The sequence below is a fragment of the Lepisma saccharinum genome, chromosome 4 (genome assembly GCF_977018435.1).
Source record: "Lepisma saccharinum chromosome 4, izLepSacc3.1, whole genome shotgun sequence".
Classification (NCBI taxonomy): Eukaryota; Metazoa; Arthropoda; class Insecta; order Zygentoma; family Lepismatidae; genus Lepisma; species Lepisma saccharinum.
This window is the reverse complement of record NC_139232.1, coordinates 111,609,273-111,627,080: the sequence shown is the minus strand read 5'-3', so window position 1 is coordinate 111,627,080 and position 17,808 is coordinate 111,609,273. Positions and strand designations below refer to the sequence as shown.

At 37.9% G+C, this 17,808-nt stretch overlaps 1 protein-coding gene across 3 annotated transcripts in view; it reads left to right on the top strand.

Annotated features, from left to right (window-relative positions):
* Pisd (phosphatidylserine decarboxylase) overlaps positions 1 to 17,808 on the top strand; it is a 35,815-nt gene extending 18,007 nt beyond the window's left edge. For 2 of the 3 annotated variants that reach the window (XM_083121155.1, XM_083121154.1), the window contains exons 2-8: positions 3,107 to 3,251; positions 3,629 to 3,762; positions 4,788 to 4,969; positions 8,740 to 8,976; positions 10,820 to 11,093; positions 15,778 to 15,938; positions 17,299 to 17,808. In XM_083121155.1, the coding sequence (XP_082977281.1) occupies positions 3,169 to 3,251; positions 3,629 to 3,762; positions 4,788 to 4,969; positions 8,740 to 8,976; positions 10,820 to 11,093; positions 15,778 to 15,938; positions 17,299 to 17,550 (1,323 nt within the window). In that variant the 5' untranslated portion in view covers positions 3,107 to 3,168 and the 3' untranslated portion in view covers positions 17,551 to 17,808. The remainder of the gene's footprint in view (positions 1 to 3,106; positions 3,252 to 3,628; positions 3,763 to 4,787; positions 4,970 to 8,739; positions 8,977 to 10,819; positions 11,094 to 15,777; positions 15,939 to 17,298) is intronic. The other variant, XM_083121156.1, reaches the window with a different exon arrangement.

Below are 17,808 nucleotides of genomic sequence, written 5' to 3'. Positions count from 1 at the left end.
CGTATTACAGAGCACTAGTCGGTTCTTTTTTTTTCTTAGTTTGCTCTCGCATCCCTGCGTTATATAGTGGATAGTGTTAGGGGTGTGCAGGATCCCGAACAGTTGGAAAATTCCGAATGATCGTGTTGAAAAGTGGTCAGTTCTGCATTCAAAGTGTCTGAGATATCTTGAAACTAGCCAATTGTATTCCAGAAGTCCAAGAACAGTCACTTGAGGCCGGTGGAAATATTGTGCAGATTTTTTTTTTAAAATCCTATTCCGACCAAAAATTTACGTCCCCTCCCGTCAAAACTGCTAGTGTTTGTACAGTCAACGGCAAAGATAATATTAATAGGTAAATTATCATTATTTTTGTATTTCACATACTGTGTTGTTTAAAGGAATGGAATTCGGTTGATTCGAAGCAGGTATCGGCCTCTACTAGTTGACGTTTTTATTTCAATTCAATGATGGATAATTCGCCAACTGTTTCTGTTGCCGTTGGGTGTACTATCTCATACATATTGATTAAAATCAATCTCAGTTGTAGCGGAACGTGTTTGAGAATGTTAAGTTACTTCAAACCCACAATCTCAGGAGGAAGGGGGGAGGGGGTGGGCTGACAATATCGCAAGATTGTCATACCTTTTAGGTAAAATTGAACCAGATCAGTGGCGGCGATTGGGTTCCAAAACAAGGGGGGGCGGTTTACTTTCCCTTGGTATATGAGGTTTGGCATAGTGCGAGGACAAAAGTGGCAAAAATCGCCGCCACTGTGCCAGATGGGTTTCAAAATATTTTACTACATTTCAGATATCTCGTTTTTGCATTTGGGGGGGGGGGGCTTTGTAGATGGAGGCCTCCGGGCCTGGAAACAAAGGGATGGTGGATCCAGAAATAATATGTTGGCGGAGGGGGATTAATTCATGCTCCTTTAGCACAAATATGCATTTTTTGGTATTTATGGATACATTAAATGTGACCGCTTCCCAAAAATCTCTGCTCTACGCAGTTTTTTTTACAGCGCCGTGTTGCGTGCATTGAAGGGCTCCGCGTTCGATTGGCAATTGCTAGAGTTGTGCCCAAGGGGGTGTTGGTGGGGGTCATACCTCCCATTGGCCCAGTGTTCCTAAAAGAAGAACGTCAAAGGCAGGAAAGATGGCAAAATGGAACGGACTACTAAGAAATATATATACTTAACCCAAAGGGGGTGGGGGCAATTATCCCCTTTTCGCCACGGTCTGGACAGTTTGAAAAGAGCAATCACCCTCCATCTCCCTCTCCCTAGATCCGTGTCTAGTGTAGTCTGCAAGAACTGTATGGGTTTTGGATTTACATCACACTTGATGATGAGGATGAATGATGAAGTGACAAAATGATTGAAAGCAAACAACAGAGGAACATAACATACTTTTCAGGACAACCAATTCCCCAAATAGCACAGTTGTATCGTGACGAAAATCTGCGTGAAACGGGTTGCATAGCTTTAAGATAAACTCTCTCAATGACTGGGAGCAAAGGTGCTTTTCATAACCTTCACCTGTGGTCGAAGTCAAGAATACAAAGAGAACCTTCATGAGGTCCAACCCTCGAAAACACATAGTATACATGAATGTAAATACTGAACTAACAACTTGCAATGTTCCTGTTAATATGCTGTATAGCTATTGGGACTACAATGCTACTTTTGCCAGAATGTTACGAAAATAATTTTTTGAACCAACCAACTTCAGCGGCAAGAGTGGTCAACATGACCAACAATCAGTGGCGTTTACAAAGTCCAACATCTGGGCTATCTGTCAGGTGGTCCTAGGCTATGAAGTGAAATCAATTTACCAACTCCTAAGAAATCTGGTTGCCAACTCATAAGAAATCAGGTTGCCAACTCATAATAAATCAGGCTGCCAACTCCAAAATCAGCATCATCATCTCACTGATATAAATAATAATATTTACAATTTCTGATCGATTCTTCTCCCGTATTTTATTCTCTAGACTTCAGGCTTCGCAGATAGCCTAACTAGCCCAGAATATACGCTCCTGCCGACAATGAAGCCAGTAGTGCCAGGTATCATAATGACACAGTACTACTAGCAAAACTAATAGTAATAATAATAATAATAATAATATGCGTTTTTCTGCTCCAAAAAGGGCCCATTTCCCCTGCATCCCCCACAAAGCAACAAGACTTAATATTTGTCCACTGCATATGGGACATCTTAGAACATATTTGCAGCTAGTTTCTGATTCCTTTTCTGTGCATAACATGAAACAGGAACCATTCAACAATAGTTAATGTCATTTTGGAATTCAGAACCACAAAATCTATTTGACAACTACCACTTTTATTTTTGTAAAAAATTCATTGAAAGCAGTGTTAATTGGACAAAATTTTGGTAGTGGTCGGGGCCCCGTGAGAGCATGCCTGCTCTAGTACTTGATTGATTGATTGATTTAGTTTATTTTACTTCGCTTTTTGTGCCACTTTTGGCTAATTTGCGAAGATGGGGATGAGTGATGTCATGATGAATGGACACTCACAACCATCGATGCCCAGGCTGGGATTTGAACCCAGGACCCCTGGCATCGTAGCGTGATGTGCTAACCACTATGCCACAGGGGCTGGCTGCACTAGTACTTGTAGTATAGATTATTTGAATGCAATGAAAACATTTTTTTCTGTGTGTGTAGCAGTTATCTGTTGTGCTTCAAATCATTCTTTTAGGAAAAGAAATGTTAGTTTTTCAAGAATTTCATGTTTAGATTTTTCACAATATTTGGTAGTGCAAAAGAATGTGTGTTGCCACTCAACGGAATTCAAAATATTCTGTTTTTTGAATAATGTCTTAATTTTTTTAAAAATATCTTTATTTTTTCCTGTGATGCGGTTGTGTTGGATTATTCAAAAATATGTAACTAGAAGAAAAATGGTCCAAATTGTTTTAACAAAATTCTTTTTTGTATCTGAAAGACAGGGGGGAATATGCACCATTTGCAGGAAAAAAATTCTACACAAGATTTTTTTTGTAGTAGTTAAACAGAAAAATATAATTTCAGTATCCTTGTTGTGTTTCAACTTTTTTGAACTCATCTACATTCATGAAAAATGTCCTGTTTTTTCCTGTAGGTGGTGTAGAGTTACTGATTGTACTCTGACTTTATCGAAGCATTTTTTTGGGAAAGAAGAAGATGGCCCTTAAGGGCAGGTGGCTTTTGCACTACTTATTACTCGCATCTACCATCAGCATTGTTAAAGAATCGTCAAGCAAGTCGTAAGCATTTTTTTTCAATTGATATATTTTCATGGCATAACAGAAATACATTATGTAAGTACTGTATAATTTGTGTTGCTGTCCTTAATAGACAAACATATTCTCCTAGACCCTAAGAGCGAAGAAGAAAATGTATCCTGAATGGATACAGAATCCATATATCCTGTACTATTCCATTTTTATGTGTTTTAAGAATATCTATTAGTTCTTTTTTGGTTTAAAATTTTACCATGCACAAAATTAAATTTATTTCGAAAAAAATATGTGTAATAATATAAATCACTCTGGTGGTGTCTGCTTTTGTATAAATATTTTCTTAACGAATATTAATATGATTTGAGGAATCTGAAACAGGATATTCCTTTTTCTCTTTACAGGGCCCCAGGTACCCGTAGCATTACAGTTTCTGTACCAGTCACACAGCATTTCTTACTCCATGCAAAAACACATCATTCCCAAAATCATTATCTGTGGAAGAATTTCATTGGTAATGCATCTTCATTCTCAACAGGTAAGTGTTTTAGTAACTGTAATTGATGACAGATATTTTTCAGGTGGAGGAAGGGTGGGGAGTATTTACATATTGTGAAATTTACATGTGTGGATGGTCAGTGAATTCAAGGAGTAGATTTTGATTGTGCATTTTAGAGTATTGACAATTTTAAGGTGAAAGCAAAAAATATTAATATTTAGAGCAGTATACTTTTACCTATAACATTTTCATTTCCTGTATAAACATATTCATAAGTGTCTTTTAAAGATAAAGAGTTGCCATGTAGCCATATTTGGTGCAAGTGGTCCTGGGTTGGACCCTTGGTGGGAGTTCAACATTTTCAGTGTTGATAGATTGGATTGTTGTTGTAAGTCCACTTTATGCACAGAAAGGCTAATCGGGACTGGACCTACAGTTTTAAAGTGGGATCCGAACCACTGTGCCATGTGCCTCCACCAGGTATCGAACCCGGGACCCCTTGAGTACAAGGCAAGGATGCTACCACTGTGCCATCGGGGAGACCCTCTTCAGTGTTTACCCATCATCATGAGGAAGTTGGGAATCTACTTGAAAGAATATCAGGTTGTGGTCATGAATGCTAGAAAAAACAATTGCAATGAGACTTGATGTGCTGAAATTAGAATTATATTTTAAAACATTAATTATGCAATATTTTATGCTATTTTTAAAATAAGAACACAGGTTTTCTTTGGTTTCTTCTTTAGATAGCTGTTTTCAATAATCTATACCTTTTCCATTTTCTTTCCATGTAGCCTTTTATTGCTGTTCTTAATCATCTTTCCTCCTGTGTCCAGTTCCGTTCCTCCTATCACTTTTGAAATTCTCTCTTCTCTTTAATTCTTTCAGGTAATTGTTCATTAGCACCCTCTCGATCCACTTTCAAATGCTTCTATCTATATTGTTTTCCCTATCTCTTGTTTGCATTGTCCTTGATTCATATCCACACAACAAAACACCATGCAAAGCATCTGGTTAAATCCAATTTCATTTTACGACTTTTATTGTTCCTTCCTGTTAAAAAGGTGGCTGTGGAGGAAACCAACAGCGTGTGAAGGAATCCAGCATCGTCCAGTACATTCGGGACCTGAGGCTAAATCCTCTTCCGCTTGGAGTTGGGTTTGCAGTGTTGGCAGTGCTGCAATGGAGACACATCAGAAGGAGGGAAAGGCATGGCAAAGAAGATGTTGTTGCCAAGGATTGGGAGGCAAGGCACCATTTTTATGCTTACATTACAGGCATCTCAGTATAAGACAGATAAAGTGAATTGTAGTTTTTTTTTTCATTTGTGTTTTGGTTATAGAAGCTAAGCGATGTGTTATTACTGTTAGAACTGTAGCTCCATCGGTTTTCTCTTCACTAGAAGTACAGTTAGGGGCCATTATGTGCAATGTGCCAATAGCTGTACTTTTAATCTAACAACTACGTATATTAGAAAATAGGTTTTTTCTTGACTTCGAAAATTATCTAGGAATACTCTAAAAGAATTTCTCAAATGTCAACTTACAATAAAGTTATAAACAATTCTTGTTAATGAGCTTGCTTGTTGTTTTTTTAGGAATAGTTTGATATTTTAACCACTGTGGCTGGTTTTTTACATACACCAACATTTCAGAAACTTGTTCTGTCTCAGTTTCCAAGGTAGTGTACTATGTTATGTGGTCATGTGCAGATAATCCCTGAACACAGGATGTCTTTGGTGAAAGCAGCCGATATGAGTGGTAACACTTAGGATTAGTTAGTAGTTTAGAAGTCTGGGTAGGTAGAGCTGCTTCGATGACATGGATCAGAGTGCAGAAACAGAAGGCAAATTGAAATAAAGTTTGTGTGGAAACAAATTGCCTGGGAAGATTATTATTTACTGCACTAATTTCATTTCATTTATTACATTAATTTCATTTCAAATTGCCTCCTGTTTCTACACCCAGGTTCATACCATCAAAGAACATCCACATGCCCAGACTACTAGACAAGGTAGAACCTTCTTTACCACTAAATTATCCTTCCAGGCATCATCGTTCATATTGATTGCTTTTCCCAAATGCTTTTTGGTGAGTACTTAGATGTGACCACATAATACAGTGCTTTGCACCAAGAAGTAAGAGAGCATCTGTCGGCAAACGGACTGCAACAAAATTGAGCATCCCATACACACACATATATATACTCGGAAAAACCAGAGTACATGCAAACTTTCCTTAAAACGACCTCCAAACTGCAATTTTTTAGATTGGAAAGTTTTTAATATACAAAATATCTTATTATGTATGTTGTTTTCCCAGAAAGCAACTATGCACTATACATCTTTACAATTGCAGCCCCTCTCGAAAATAAATCCTACGTACGCCAGAGCATGCACGTGTTTTAGGGTGACACGTTAATTTCTCGTCCATGTGAAAAAGCGAACTTTAAATTGAGGAAAAGCATGTGCATGTCACAGTTAAATATTTTCGCAACTAAAGAAAATCCAAAACATATTCCCATTTTGCTGGCCTCCATGCCAAAGTAGTTAGCATAGCATGCTCCTTCATCAATTTCATCATATCATCACTCATCATCATCTTTGCGATTAGCCAGAAGTGGCAGAAATGCAAAGTAAAATAAACCAAATCAATCAATCAAACATTCCCATCTCACTCAAAGACCTTGTGAATCCAATCCAAAATTTACCGATATCTACAGCTAAATGTGGAAGCGGGTTCAATGCCATAAACCTCACCTTAACTGACCTTAACTGATTAAAGATATCATTTAGAAGTTTTAAACGTACTTTTCCTTTCCTTAGACCCCAGTGCATTGCTTTCATGCAGAAAAATTTGCAAGAAATTGGATCATGTCCAAGTATAACAGTGGCCTTTAAAAGCCAACTGGCAAACCATAAAACCAGCAGTAAGTATAATTTATCTCGTGCATTCATCTCACTAATGTAATTTTCTTACAGTTTGCCTTTAGAGTTTAACTTAAAATGGCGTTTGTGTTACATTCAATATCAAAATTAGATTTTAAGCAATTAATATCCAATTCTAAGTATACCTAATAGAACAAGGTAAAATATGTCCTCCCTATCTGATAAAATCACAAAATTGCACCCTGTTTTAATGTCTAGGAAACATTTCATTTCACCTGGGAATGATATCGCCATGACAGTAATCGAGAATTGTCATCTCGTCTCCTGTGTGGCGAGATCCTTCTCATTTTTGTTTGTGCTTATTCTTATCTCGGTTTTGACTCGGAAATTATTAAAACTTATTCTAGATTCACTTCATGCTCAGATGGGCTAATCGGAATTGGATCTACAGTTTAAAATGAAATCCAAAGCACCATGCATGTGGGACCCCTTGATTACAAGGCAAGATATCTTGCTGTGACCAACGGAAAGTTTAGGATAAACAACACGTACATTGTGTCGCCACTCAAAGTTTCACAAAGTACAATATGTCATGAAAACAAAAACTTTTCTTAGTAACATTTTTCTGCTTTACATCTTGTTTTGGCACTGCAAACCTTCACAATATGGAATTTTATCCTGAATAGATGAAACCTGGCATCACAGACTCGCAACTGTCACTAATAGATTAATTTTGCAATTACAGTAAACAAAATATACGACTTATTTGAAAACATGAATATGATACGCTTGGTATGTCTGGATAAGATGCACAGTAATTTAAATTTGTTTTAAGCAATTTCTTCCAATATGATAGATACCAGAGTTTCGGACGAGAGTCTTGGACATCAAGTATTGTGTCGCTTTGATTATGCAGAGATTTATTTCAGTCTCGTTTCGAAATTTGAGAGGAAACTGAGGCTTTTTCTTGTCTCGGTACCATCTCTATTTTTAAAAATATCTTCATATATAAGATTAAGTTTAGTTTTCCGAACATCCTCTTACAAAGTTATGAATATTACGGGTGAGGTACAGGAGTACATTGTACCCCCCAAGTTGGTCTGTCGTGTCTCGTCTTGTTTGTGTAAGCGTTTCATTTCAAAAAATTCCACTGGAAAAATTCATATATTCTTCTTGTATCTTATCTTCGAATCGACGCGACCCCTTTAGAAAAATGTACCCCTTTATGCAATAGAGAATTCGTCTGGAGTGCGATTTTCTGAGAGTAAACTTTATCTGATTCCATCGTTCCTCACACATTTTAAACAATTTTCATCTCCTTAAAAAGAGGTTTCCAAGAACACAGGTCAATGAACTAACTAATAGCATAATGTAGCAGAATAAGTTTACAATGGTTCGAATTTCTGTGGTAAGAAAGATAATGCTTTAAGTTATAAACAATGTAAATATTTTAATTGAGCAAATTGAAAATATGTTATTTTAACAGTAGCACCTAGAGTCTGTCAAATTATCTAGGGGGGGGTACAGGGGGTACAATTGGATTTACGGATTTAGGGGGTACGGTACTCCTTCAAAAATTTTGGGGTGGTACAATGTACCCCTGTATCCCCCTGTTCCTGCACCACTGGTGTACTGTGTAGAATAGTTTTTTTTTTCTTGCTCTGTGCTGGCTTATATTAGACATTATAATTTGTAAGAGCTCAGAGCACTGACAATAGTCTTAAATAAAGTGTCCAAACTGAAATGTTAACATTACGTTTTGCAGTCCTTTCTGTAAGACAGATGTTTCTCAAACAGGATTTGAACTCTCTCCACTTTGTCCTGCCATGTTTTGTACTGTGTGTACATGAGAATACAGCATTCAAGTAATCCGTGAACAATTGGAATGTTGAGTGATTGAAAACTAGTCATCATGATCAGCCACATTCATCAGTTAGAATGAAGAATCACTTATTTTTACTTTTATGATTTGGTGCTTAGTTATGTTAAAGAAATAAATTATTGCATTTTTAAAAATACATGAAACAAGCTTTAATAGCACTTACTCAATTTACATTTCCTCTAGATAACTTTGTTGTAACAAATTATATCCTGTATTTACATAATTTTTTTTTCCTTCTGATTTTCAGATAACCTGTTACCAAATGGTTCCTTTGAGAGCCCTGTCCAGATCATGGGGTTGGTTGCTTAACCAGGAAATCCCAGAATGGGCACGGCCCATGCTGTACTCGTGGTACATTAGATATTTTGGTGTCAACATGTCCGAGGCAGAGACTGAGAACTTGTCCTCGTATAGTAGTCTTGGAGAATTTTTCCGAAGAAACTTACGACCAGGAATCCGACCTGTAGCTGCTTCAGATTGTGTTGTAAGTGTGCTTCCTTCTTTAAGTGATATTTCAAACTTTTATCATACATTCATGCATTTGTGTTGATATGTCCAGTGGTGCTACTACATATTGTTAAGTGGTAATTGACATAATGTGTAACTCATGGCATTAATATTAATGTTGCAGTAAGATTATGCAGTATCTATGAGCAATAGAATAGGGTTCATATTCAAATTTGGACATTTAAATAATTTCAGTTATAACAAGAGGGTGGGAGTTTCTGACCAGAAACAACAAAATAAACTAAACCTTAACAAAATCAGTCAAAATAATGTGAGATAGTTTAGGAAATACTTACATTCAGACAGTACTGATGTCTTTAACAATGTTGCATTGCAATAACAGACTGTTTCATGTATGGTATTACCCTTTATTTATTCTAAAGAGATGGCTAATACAGAGCGATCCGTTGAAGTGTAGACTACCAAGTCAGTGTTTGCACTGAGGGGATCCCGGGTTGGATACCCGGTGGAGGCACATAGTGGTTCGGATCCCACTTTAGACTGTAGGTCTAGTCCCGATTAGCCTTACTATGCATAACGCGGACTTAAAACACCAACCCATTCAGTGTTTGCACTGTTATAAAGTGAGGCACCCTCTGCCGTTTGTCTGCATCGTGGAGTGGCAAAGCAAGCGCACAACACTTTCCATAATTATTTTAAAAAGTAATTTACTTACCAGATTTATAAAAGGTGGTGTTCAAATGATACACACATTTTTTATATATCTTTATTAAGACACACACTAACATAAGCTGGCAAAGGGGCTAGAAACCAGCTTTTACGGAGGTCCTGAAAGTAGACAGGAGACTGTGAAGTGATATAGGTCCTTGTTGTGGCCTGTTTTTTAATGTATTCAACTGCAAAGCGTGTTATAGCTCAGCAAATGTCTTCTACTGCACACCATGTATTTATTTATGATTCATGTTAACCAGTAGTGGTGCTTAGGGCAGGCATTTGCCCCCCACTTTTGTCACATTTACCCCCCCCCCCCCCCCCAAAGTTTTGGAACCCAATCACCGCCACTGATGTTAACTCAATTGGCACGTGAAGTTCAAATGCGATTTCAAACAAGATTCCTGGGTGTAAAAAGTTCCATGCGATTTTATCTGTGGGGGTAGATTTTAAAAATGCTGTATACAAGTCAAATCCACACAACCTGCAAGAACTGAAACGTAACATCTGTCAAGAAATTACCAACATTGTTCAACGGGAACTGCAGCAAGTTATGGGTAACTTCGTCAAGAGTTGTCAAAAACGTGTGGACAATGAAAGCGGCCAGTTTCAGCACCTGGAGCTGATTCATAAATTGGTAAGTAAATAAATCGCTCTTGAAACTAGTTACAGAAACTTGCATGCTTCATTCATGGACAGTCTACAATGCACCTCGCTTGCCGATAGTGCAAACATTGATGCGGTAGTACGCACTTCAATGGATCACTCTGTACTTGTGGCCTATTTTGAATTATAACATTTCAAGTTGGCATAAAGATGCTTTCTGTATATCTACAAAAATTTATTTGGGGGAGTGTTAGAGTGGCAAGGCACATATGCCATTTGCAGACATTCGGGCAGCATTCTTTGATCAACCTGTGTGTTTATAATGTTAAGAAATCTGTAAACCCTCTGCATGTGAAATATTTTGTGAATGCGAAGAAAATGAAATCGGCTGAAATTTACCATCAACTTTGTGAGGTGTATGGAGAACACTTCTTACATGATTCGATGGTAGAGATATGGGTAGATTTATGCAAGTTACATTTTAAAATGCTGAGACTTGTTGGTAATTTTATTTTCTGACTTGAAATAACTTGTTTTTCAAGGTATCTCCTGCAGATGGGATGGTGTTGGAATTTGGTCCTGTGACTTCCTGCCAGGTGCAGCAAGTGAAAGGTGTGAAGTATTCCCTCCCAGTGTTCTTAGGTCCAGCCAGTTGGCCTCAAGGGAAGAATTCAGAGAAGGAGCCCTATGAGAGCTCTTTGCTAACAAAGAAGGAAAACTGCTTGTACCAGTGTGTCATTTACCTCGCACCGGGAGACTACCACAGGTTTCACTCGCCTGCAGATTGGAGCGTCACCTTTCGGAGGCATTTCTCAGGTAGGTGTCAGTGGTTGAAGGAATTTATTACATATTTTTCTCTCCCTCTGTCTAAAACTGGTGATAGTAATATAATTAGGACTGATGCAATATATCGGTATTGGCGGATGCCAGTGGTATCTATATCGGAAAGTATTGGTTGATTGTTACTTTGATTGTTCATGTCCTTCAAAAATGCACTGCCACACAATACTTTCATGAAGAGTAATTATCCTGTAAGTTATGCAAAATTCAAAGTTTTCATTGATTTTGCACCAGTATTATTGAATAAACTGTATTACATTGCAGCAGGAAAGAGTGAGGTGCTAATAACAACAAGAAACAGAACCAGAAATGAACCAAGAATAAAGGTGGACGCAGAAGAGTTGAGGGTAGTGGAGAGCTTCAAATATCTAGGAAGCATAATTGAGAGAAGTGGAACAATAGATGAAGAGGTAAACAGAAGAGGACAAATGGGTGGTGAACTACATCAAAGCGTTCGAAGATTAATATGGAACAGGGATGTGCCTATGAAATGCAAGAAGAAGGTAATATATAAAAAATACTATGTGCCAATAATTATGTATGGAGCAGAGACTTGGACAATGACAGAGAGAGACAAAAGAAAGATGCAGGCGGTGGAGATGAAATTTTTAAGGAGTATATTGAGAGGACCAGAAGGGATAGAATAAGGAATGAGGATATCCGACAGACAGTGAGTGTGGTGAAGCTTCAGGACAGGATGGATCAGGCACAGATGAGATGGTTCGGACACATTAAGAGAATGGATGCAGAAATACTACCAGTAAGAGCTTACAATGCACAAGGGGGAGACGAAGATGTGGGTGGAAAGAGCAGATAGCAGAGAGTGTTAGGAGAAGAGGACAAGATTGGAACATCGTGGAAAGAAAGGAGTGGTGTAAGACCAGGAAATAATGGAGAGGCTCGACTTCTTTGCCAACCCAGCCAGAGGCAGGAAAGGGAGAAGGATGATGATGTTAACGTGCATCTTAATATTCTGATGTAATTTTTAAATATTTGGTCTAGGAATTAATTTGTGCGCCTGGACAAGAGATGGCATAACGAGTGTATCGTCCCACAGTTCCGTGATGCGTTGAAAACTCCTGTCAGCGTGCATCGTTCGTAGTATAGGGCAGTTGATTGACGCATCAACAACAGCATTTTGTAGTCAACTGAACATGGCGCAGTTCGTGCCAGATAAAGTGTTTTTGCGGGGTGTTCTGCTTCATTACTTTAACATGCAGAAAAGTGCTACCGAAAGTCATCGTATTTTGGTGGAAGTGTATGGTGACCATGCACTAGCTGAGCAAACGTGTCAGAAGTGGTTTGCATGGTTTAGAAGTGGTGATTTCGGCCTGGAAGACCAAGAGCAACCTGGACAGCCAAAAAAATTTGAAGACGAAGAATTGAGAGCATTGCTCGATCAGTATTCGTGTCAAACGCAGGAAGAACTTGCAGAAGCATTAGGCGTTGATCAAACAACAGTTTCCAAACGCCTCAAAGCCATGGGAATGATTCAAAAGATGTCACATTGGGTTCCACATGAATTGAAAGACAAGAGACGTTGAAAGACGAAAAACCATTTGCAAATTGCTGTTTCAAAGACAGAAAAGAAAGGGGTTTTTGCATCGCATTGTTACTGGCGATGAGAAGTGGATCCATTACGAGAACCCGAAACGAAAAAAGGCCTGGATGAAGCCAGGTGAACCAGGTCCATCACAACCGAAACGAGATATTCACTGTGCAAAGGTTATGCTGTGCATATGGTGGGATATGAAAGGTGTGGTGTACTATGAGCTGCTGCAACCGGGTGAAACTATTAATGGAGAACGTTATCGACGACAATTAATGCGTTTGAAGCAAGCTCTGTCCAGGAAACGACCAGAATGGGAGAACAGACATGATAAACTTATTTTTCAACATGATAACGCTCGCCCACATGTCGCAAAACCTATTTAGAAAATGTCGGATGGGAAGTTTTACCCCACCCGCCGTATTCACCAGACGTTGCTCCTTCGGACTACTACTTGTTCGATTGCATGAATAACGATTTGATTGGACAGCGGTTCACTTCTTCAGAAGATATCGAAAAATGGGTCTCTGACTGGATCGCTTCAAAGGATGAAGACTTCTTTCACCACGGAATCCGTAACTTGCCTGACAGATGGGCGAAAGTGGTGGCTCGCGATGGACAATATTTTTCTTAAGGTATTTATGTATTTTGTGTTTGAACTATAGCTTCAATGTGTGCATAACAACCGCACGAATTAATTCCTAGACCAAATATTTTAAAGCAAAACTCTGGTAAATTGATCCTCATACCGTATTTACTCATGTATAATGCACACTTTTTTCCAAAATTTTTGCTCCCAAAAACTGTGGTGCGTATTATGCACGGGATAATTCAAACAGCCAACATGAAACCGTAGAGGGTCATTCCATGATTTTGGGACACTTGCACTGATTTTTCATGTTTACGGAACCCTATCATGTTATATATCGTTGGAAAGCTTAAATCCTGGAGTTTCTGAATATGGTAACAGTATTCCATTCAAGATAACCACACTGATGTGAAATGCTTTTGAAATAAGTTCATCACTAAATGAAGGAACGTTCTGATCTCTATGGTGCTTTGGATGAAAGAAAACATAAGGGAAAATAAAAAAATAATTAAAATGTATTACTGGCCAAATAATAATATATATATATGGAGTGTGTAAATTCCTTAATGGAAGAAATCTTGTGCTGCTAACTGCTAGTTTGAAGGTCCTGAATGTGCCTTGTATAAATGTTACGTTAGTCGGGGAAAAAGGTATGTACTTTGAAGTTCTATTAGAAAAAGGAAAGAAAGAATGAGCAAAACCACGTATAAAAGTTTGAAGACCATTTCACATTTTTCACTTAGTAATGTAATGTCCTGCAACACCAAGAAAAGCAGTGCAACTCTGGTGAAATTTGAGCATGCACCTTCCATCACATGGGATGCATATCAGCAGTATTTGTAGGGCGACAAATAAGGAAAATAACTTCCTGAGCACTGCAAATCCATAATGTAATTTTCATCTCGCATTATATTATTACAGAATAAATAAGGTGGTTAAAGAGTGAATGCTTTGGGATGCTAAACACAGTGGAGTGAGAGGGAGGAGGTGGCTTGGGTTGATGACTTACTGTTTACACAAGAGGATATTCTCCTCTTGGTTCACATAGCAACAGCTTTACGACCTACAACTAAGAAAGCCATTTCTTGAAACCAGATTGTACTGTGGATTGTATACAAAATATAATTTTTTGTAACTTTTACCCATCAAAAACCAGGGTGCGCATTATACACGCATGTGCACTATACACGCGTAAATACGGTAATTGAAGATTAATACTCATCCACTAATATTTTATCAATAATCATGAACAACTTCTAATTATTACAATTACGTGAGAATCGTTAAGAGTATCAGTATCGGTTCAAAGTGGTATCTTCTCACCCCTAGATAATACGGTTCTTTAACCAAGGGCACATTGTCTCTGTGATTATCTATCTGTAATGCAGCCTAGTTGGGCCTCCATGATAGCGTAGTGGTAATCAAAGGGCCCTGTGTTGATTCCAGTTGGAGGTACATAGTGGTTCAGATTACACTTTCAACTGTAGGCCCAGTTCTGATTAGCCTATTTGTGCATAAAGTGCACTTAAAACAAAACTCAAACTCAAGTCAGCTTTGTTACAAATGAAACCAGCAAAAAAAATTGCAATGTGTCAGCTTAGTTGGAAACTTTCATATGGATAGATTATAATTTCACAATAATGCATTTTTCCACATTCAGACCAACAAAGTTTAAACTTGTCAAACAGTGAATTTAAAAAAAGCTTCTCATGCCATGTACTAACAACATGATTCTTCTCATTCTTAATTGTAAAAGCTCAGAAAGAGCACTAAATACGGAAGTGAACAGGATGTGAAAGATGCTGTGTGGATTGCCGAGTGTAGTATGTAATAACCTAAATCTTTGAATTAATGCAATCTTTAAAGGTAAAGTAAAAATAAAAGTAAAGTGCTCCCCTGTGCTTTGCACCACGCCATGAAGGGGTATAGGGGGTGTGGAGTTAGGGCCCCACACTTTCTTGATTTCAGCCGAGCTGGGGGTGATGTGATCAGCACCATGACCCTGGCTGCCTTTCCTCCAGGTACCCACTTTATATGATGCTGGGTGGGTGCCAGAGCCACTTGAATATGTTGAGAAAGTCCCGGTTCTCCCCCACCAGGGATCGAACCCGGGTCTCTTGCATGGTAGTCAGACACCCTAATGACTGAGCTACCGTGGCTACCAATCTTTAAAGGTTGACACATTTTTTTAAAGTCTCTTTTAACTCTTTTTACGTGGTTTTTACTCCTCCTCCCTGACAATGCAAGTGATAAACTGGTAGAAATTTGAATGTGTTTATTTATTTTTTCAATATCAACAAAGCCAGCCCTTGTGGCGGAGTGGTTTGCACATCGTGTTACGACACCAGGGTTTGAATCCCGACATGGGCATGAATGTTTGTGAGTGTCCATCAATTTCATCATGTTCTAAAGTTACTAACATAGGAAAGTTCTTCCTCCACTGTATTGTTTCTTTGTATTTTTAACTGTATTGAATTGTTCTGAATTGTTAAATTACTGATTCGTCCTTTTCTGTTCCACAGGGGAATTGTTCAGTGTAAATCCTGCTATAGCATCATGGATTCCCAATCTTTTCAGTTTGAATGAGAGAGCAGTTTATGTGGGCAAGTGGAAGCATGGCTTCTTCTCACTAACTGCTGTGGGAGCAACCAACGTAGGATCCATACGAGTGTATTGTGACAAGGTACATTGATCGTTCTGTTATCTTGTGTGGTAGAATTTTTCATTAAAATTTGACGACTGATAAACATGGAAAATTAAATTCCAGTGACAGTAAGACATACTTGTTTGAACATACTTGCCCTGTATTCTTAATGTTAACACTTTGCTCTATTATAATGCTGATACAATCAACTATACAATGTACAATCAACTTCAAAATTGTATTTCCTATTAGTGATTGAATCTGGTAAGGCAAGTACCAAAGAGCATGCTGCCCTATGTAGGAATCCACTTATCCTTGCTAGGGTTGCAAATTTCCACTTAATAGGGTTTCACAACTTACTTTGTTGTTTATTGTCCCATAGCCATAGCACTACAATATATAATGGTAATGATGCGCATGAATTGAACCATTGGCTTATTTGCTCACAATTTTAACCCAATTAACATTTTTCCAGTTTTGAGAGAAATGAATGTAAATTGTGTTGAGTGAACCTCCCTGATCACTTTGTGGCAATACAATTGCCTTGTAATAAAGGGGTTTTGGGTTCAATACCTCGCGAGGCACATACCAGCCTGGATCCAACTTTAAACTTTAGGCCCAGTCCCAATTAGGCTATCTGTGCATAAAGTGAACTTGAAAACAAAAACTCAAATTGTGTTGAGGAAACACTGCTTCAAGTACAATTTTCACTAATTGTTTGCTTTATGTATTGATTTTCAGTACCTGGTCCTTATTTCAGTAGTATATGCTATAATTCCACTGCTGTACTAACTGGTCCCCAATCACAGTGCAGAATGGCTATTTTCACAATATTCTGTTTCCTTGGTGGTTGTTTCTGGGAGGAGTATTTGAAAAGTTGCCGCTTGTTGTGCAAAGAGGAGCAGCAGATCTAATTGGCTGTACATTTTTAAAAATCTAATTTAAATTATTGAAGGCACTGGAAATGCCACTACAAAATAATCAAAATGTAATATGAGTTTTATTTTCCTAAAGTAAATTGAGCTATGAAAATACACAAACATTATATTTTTATCAATATAATTTACGAAAACATAATTTCCAAGGTGTTGACGTCTGTTGTCTGAAAATGCTATGGAACACTGCAGTTCTAAAACTGTAAATATTATTCACATTGTCATAACGGCTTTAAAGCATCAGAGAACACCAGAATTTGGAAAGCGGGCAGCTGTGATTCACGACACATTGTGTTACCAATGTTCTGTCCCAAGTAGATATTAGCTGTGTTCCACTGCAGGTACAGTTCAATAATTTAATTTGAATGTATAAAAAACATAACAGAATAGGTACTTGCATAGTGTCACCTAACGTGTTACACATTCTTATTATTCTATTATTGATAATAATCTTTGCATTGCAGGAGTTGCATACAAATGAAAGGAAATGCAAGAAGAATTTCCACAAAGATGCATTTTTGTGTTGCCCGAATGGTATCCCATTCAAGAAAGGAGATCCATTTGGGGAATTCAATCTTGGGTCCACAATTGTCCTCCTGTTTGAGGCTCCCAAGAACCTCCGGTTCAAAGTGAAGATGAACCAGAAGATCCACTTTGGGGAGGCTCTGAGCTTTAGTGTGGAGGATTCACAAGAATATTCGCGCAGTACTGGCTGAGATAAGAGCCAGTATGTTAGAGTAATATTTTTATATGTAATTCTCATGCGTGTTTTGGTAGCTTGCAGCTATCAGAGCTGTTTATGTTGATCATAATTAATGGTCATTGTAAATATGTATATTAAACTCATTTTGAGTTTCAAAGTAACGTGTGTATATTTTTATCAAAACAATACAATTTTGTATAATAAAAATATATCATTTTTAGTGTTTGTACCATTAAATTGTTTCAACCAAAATAAAGGTTATTGTCATATA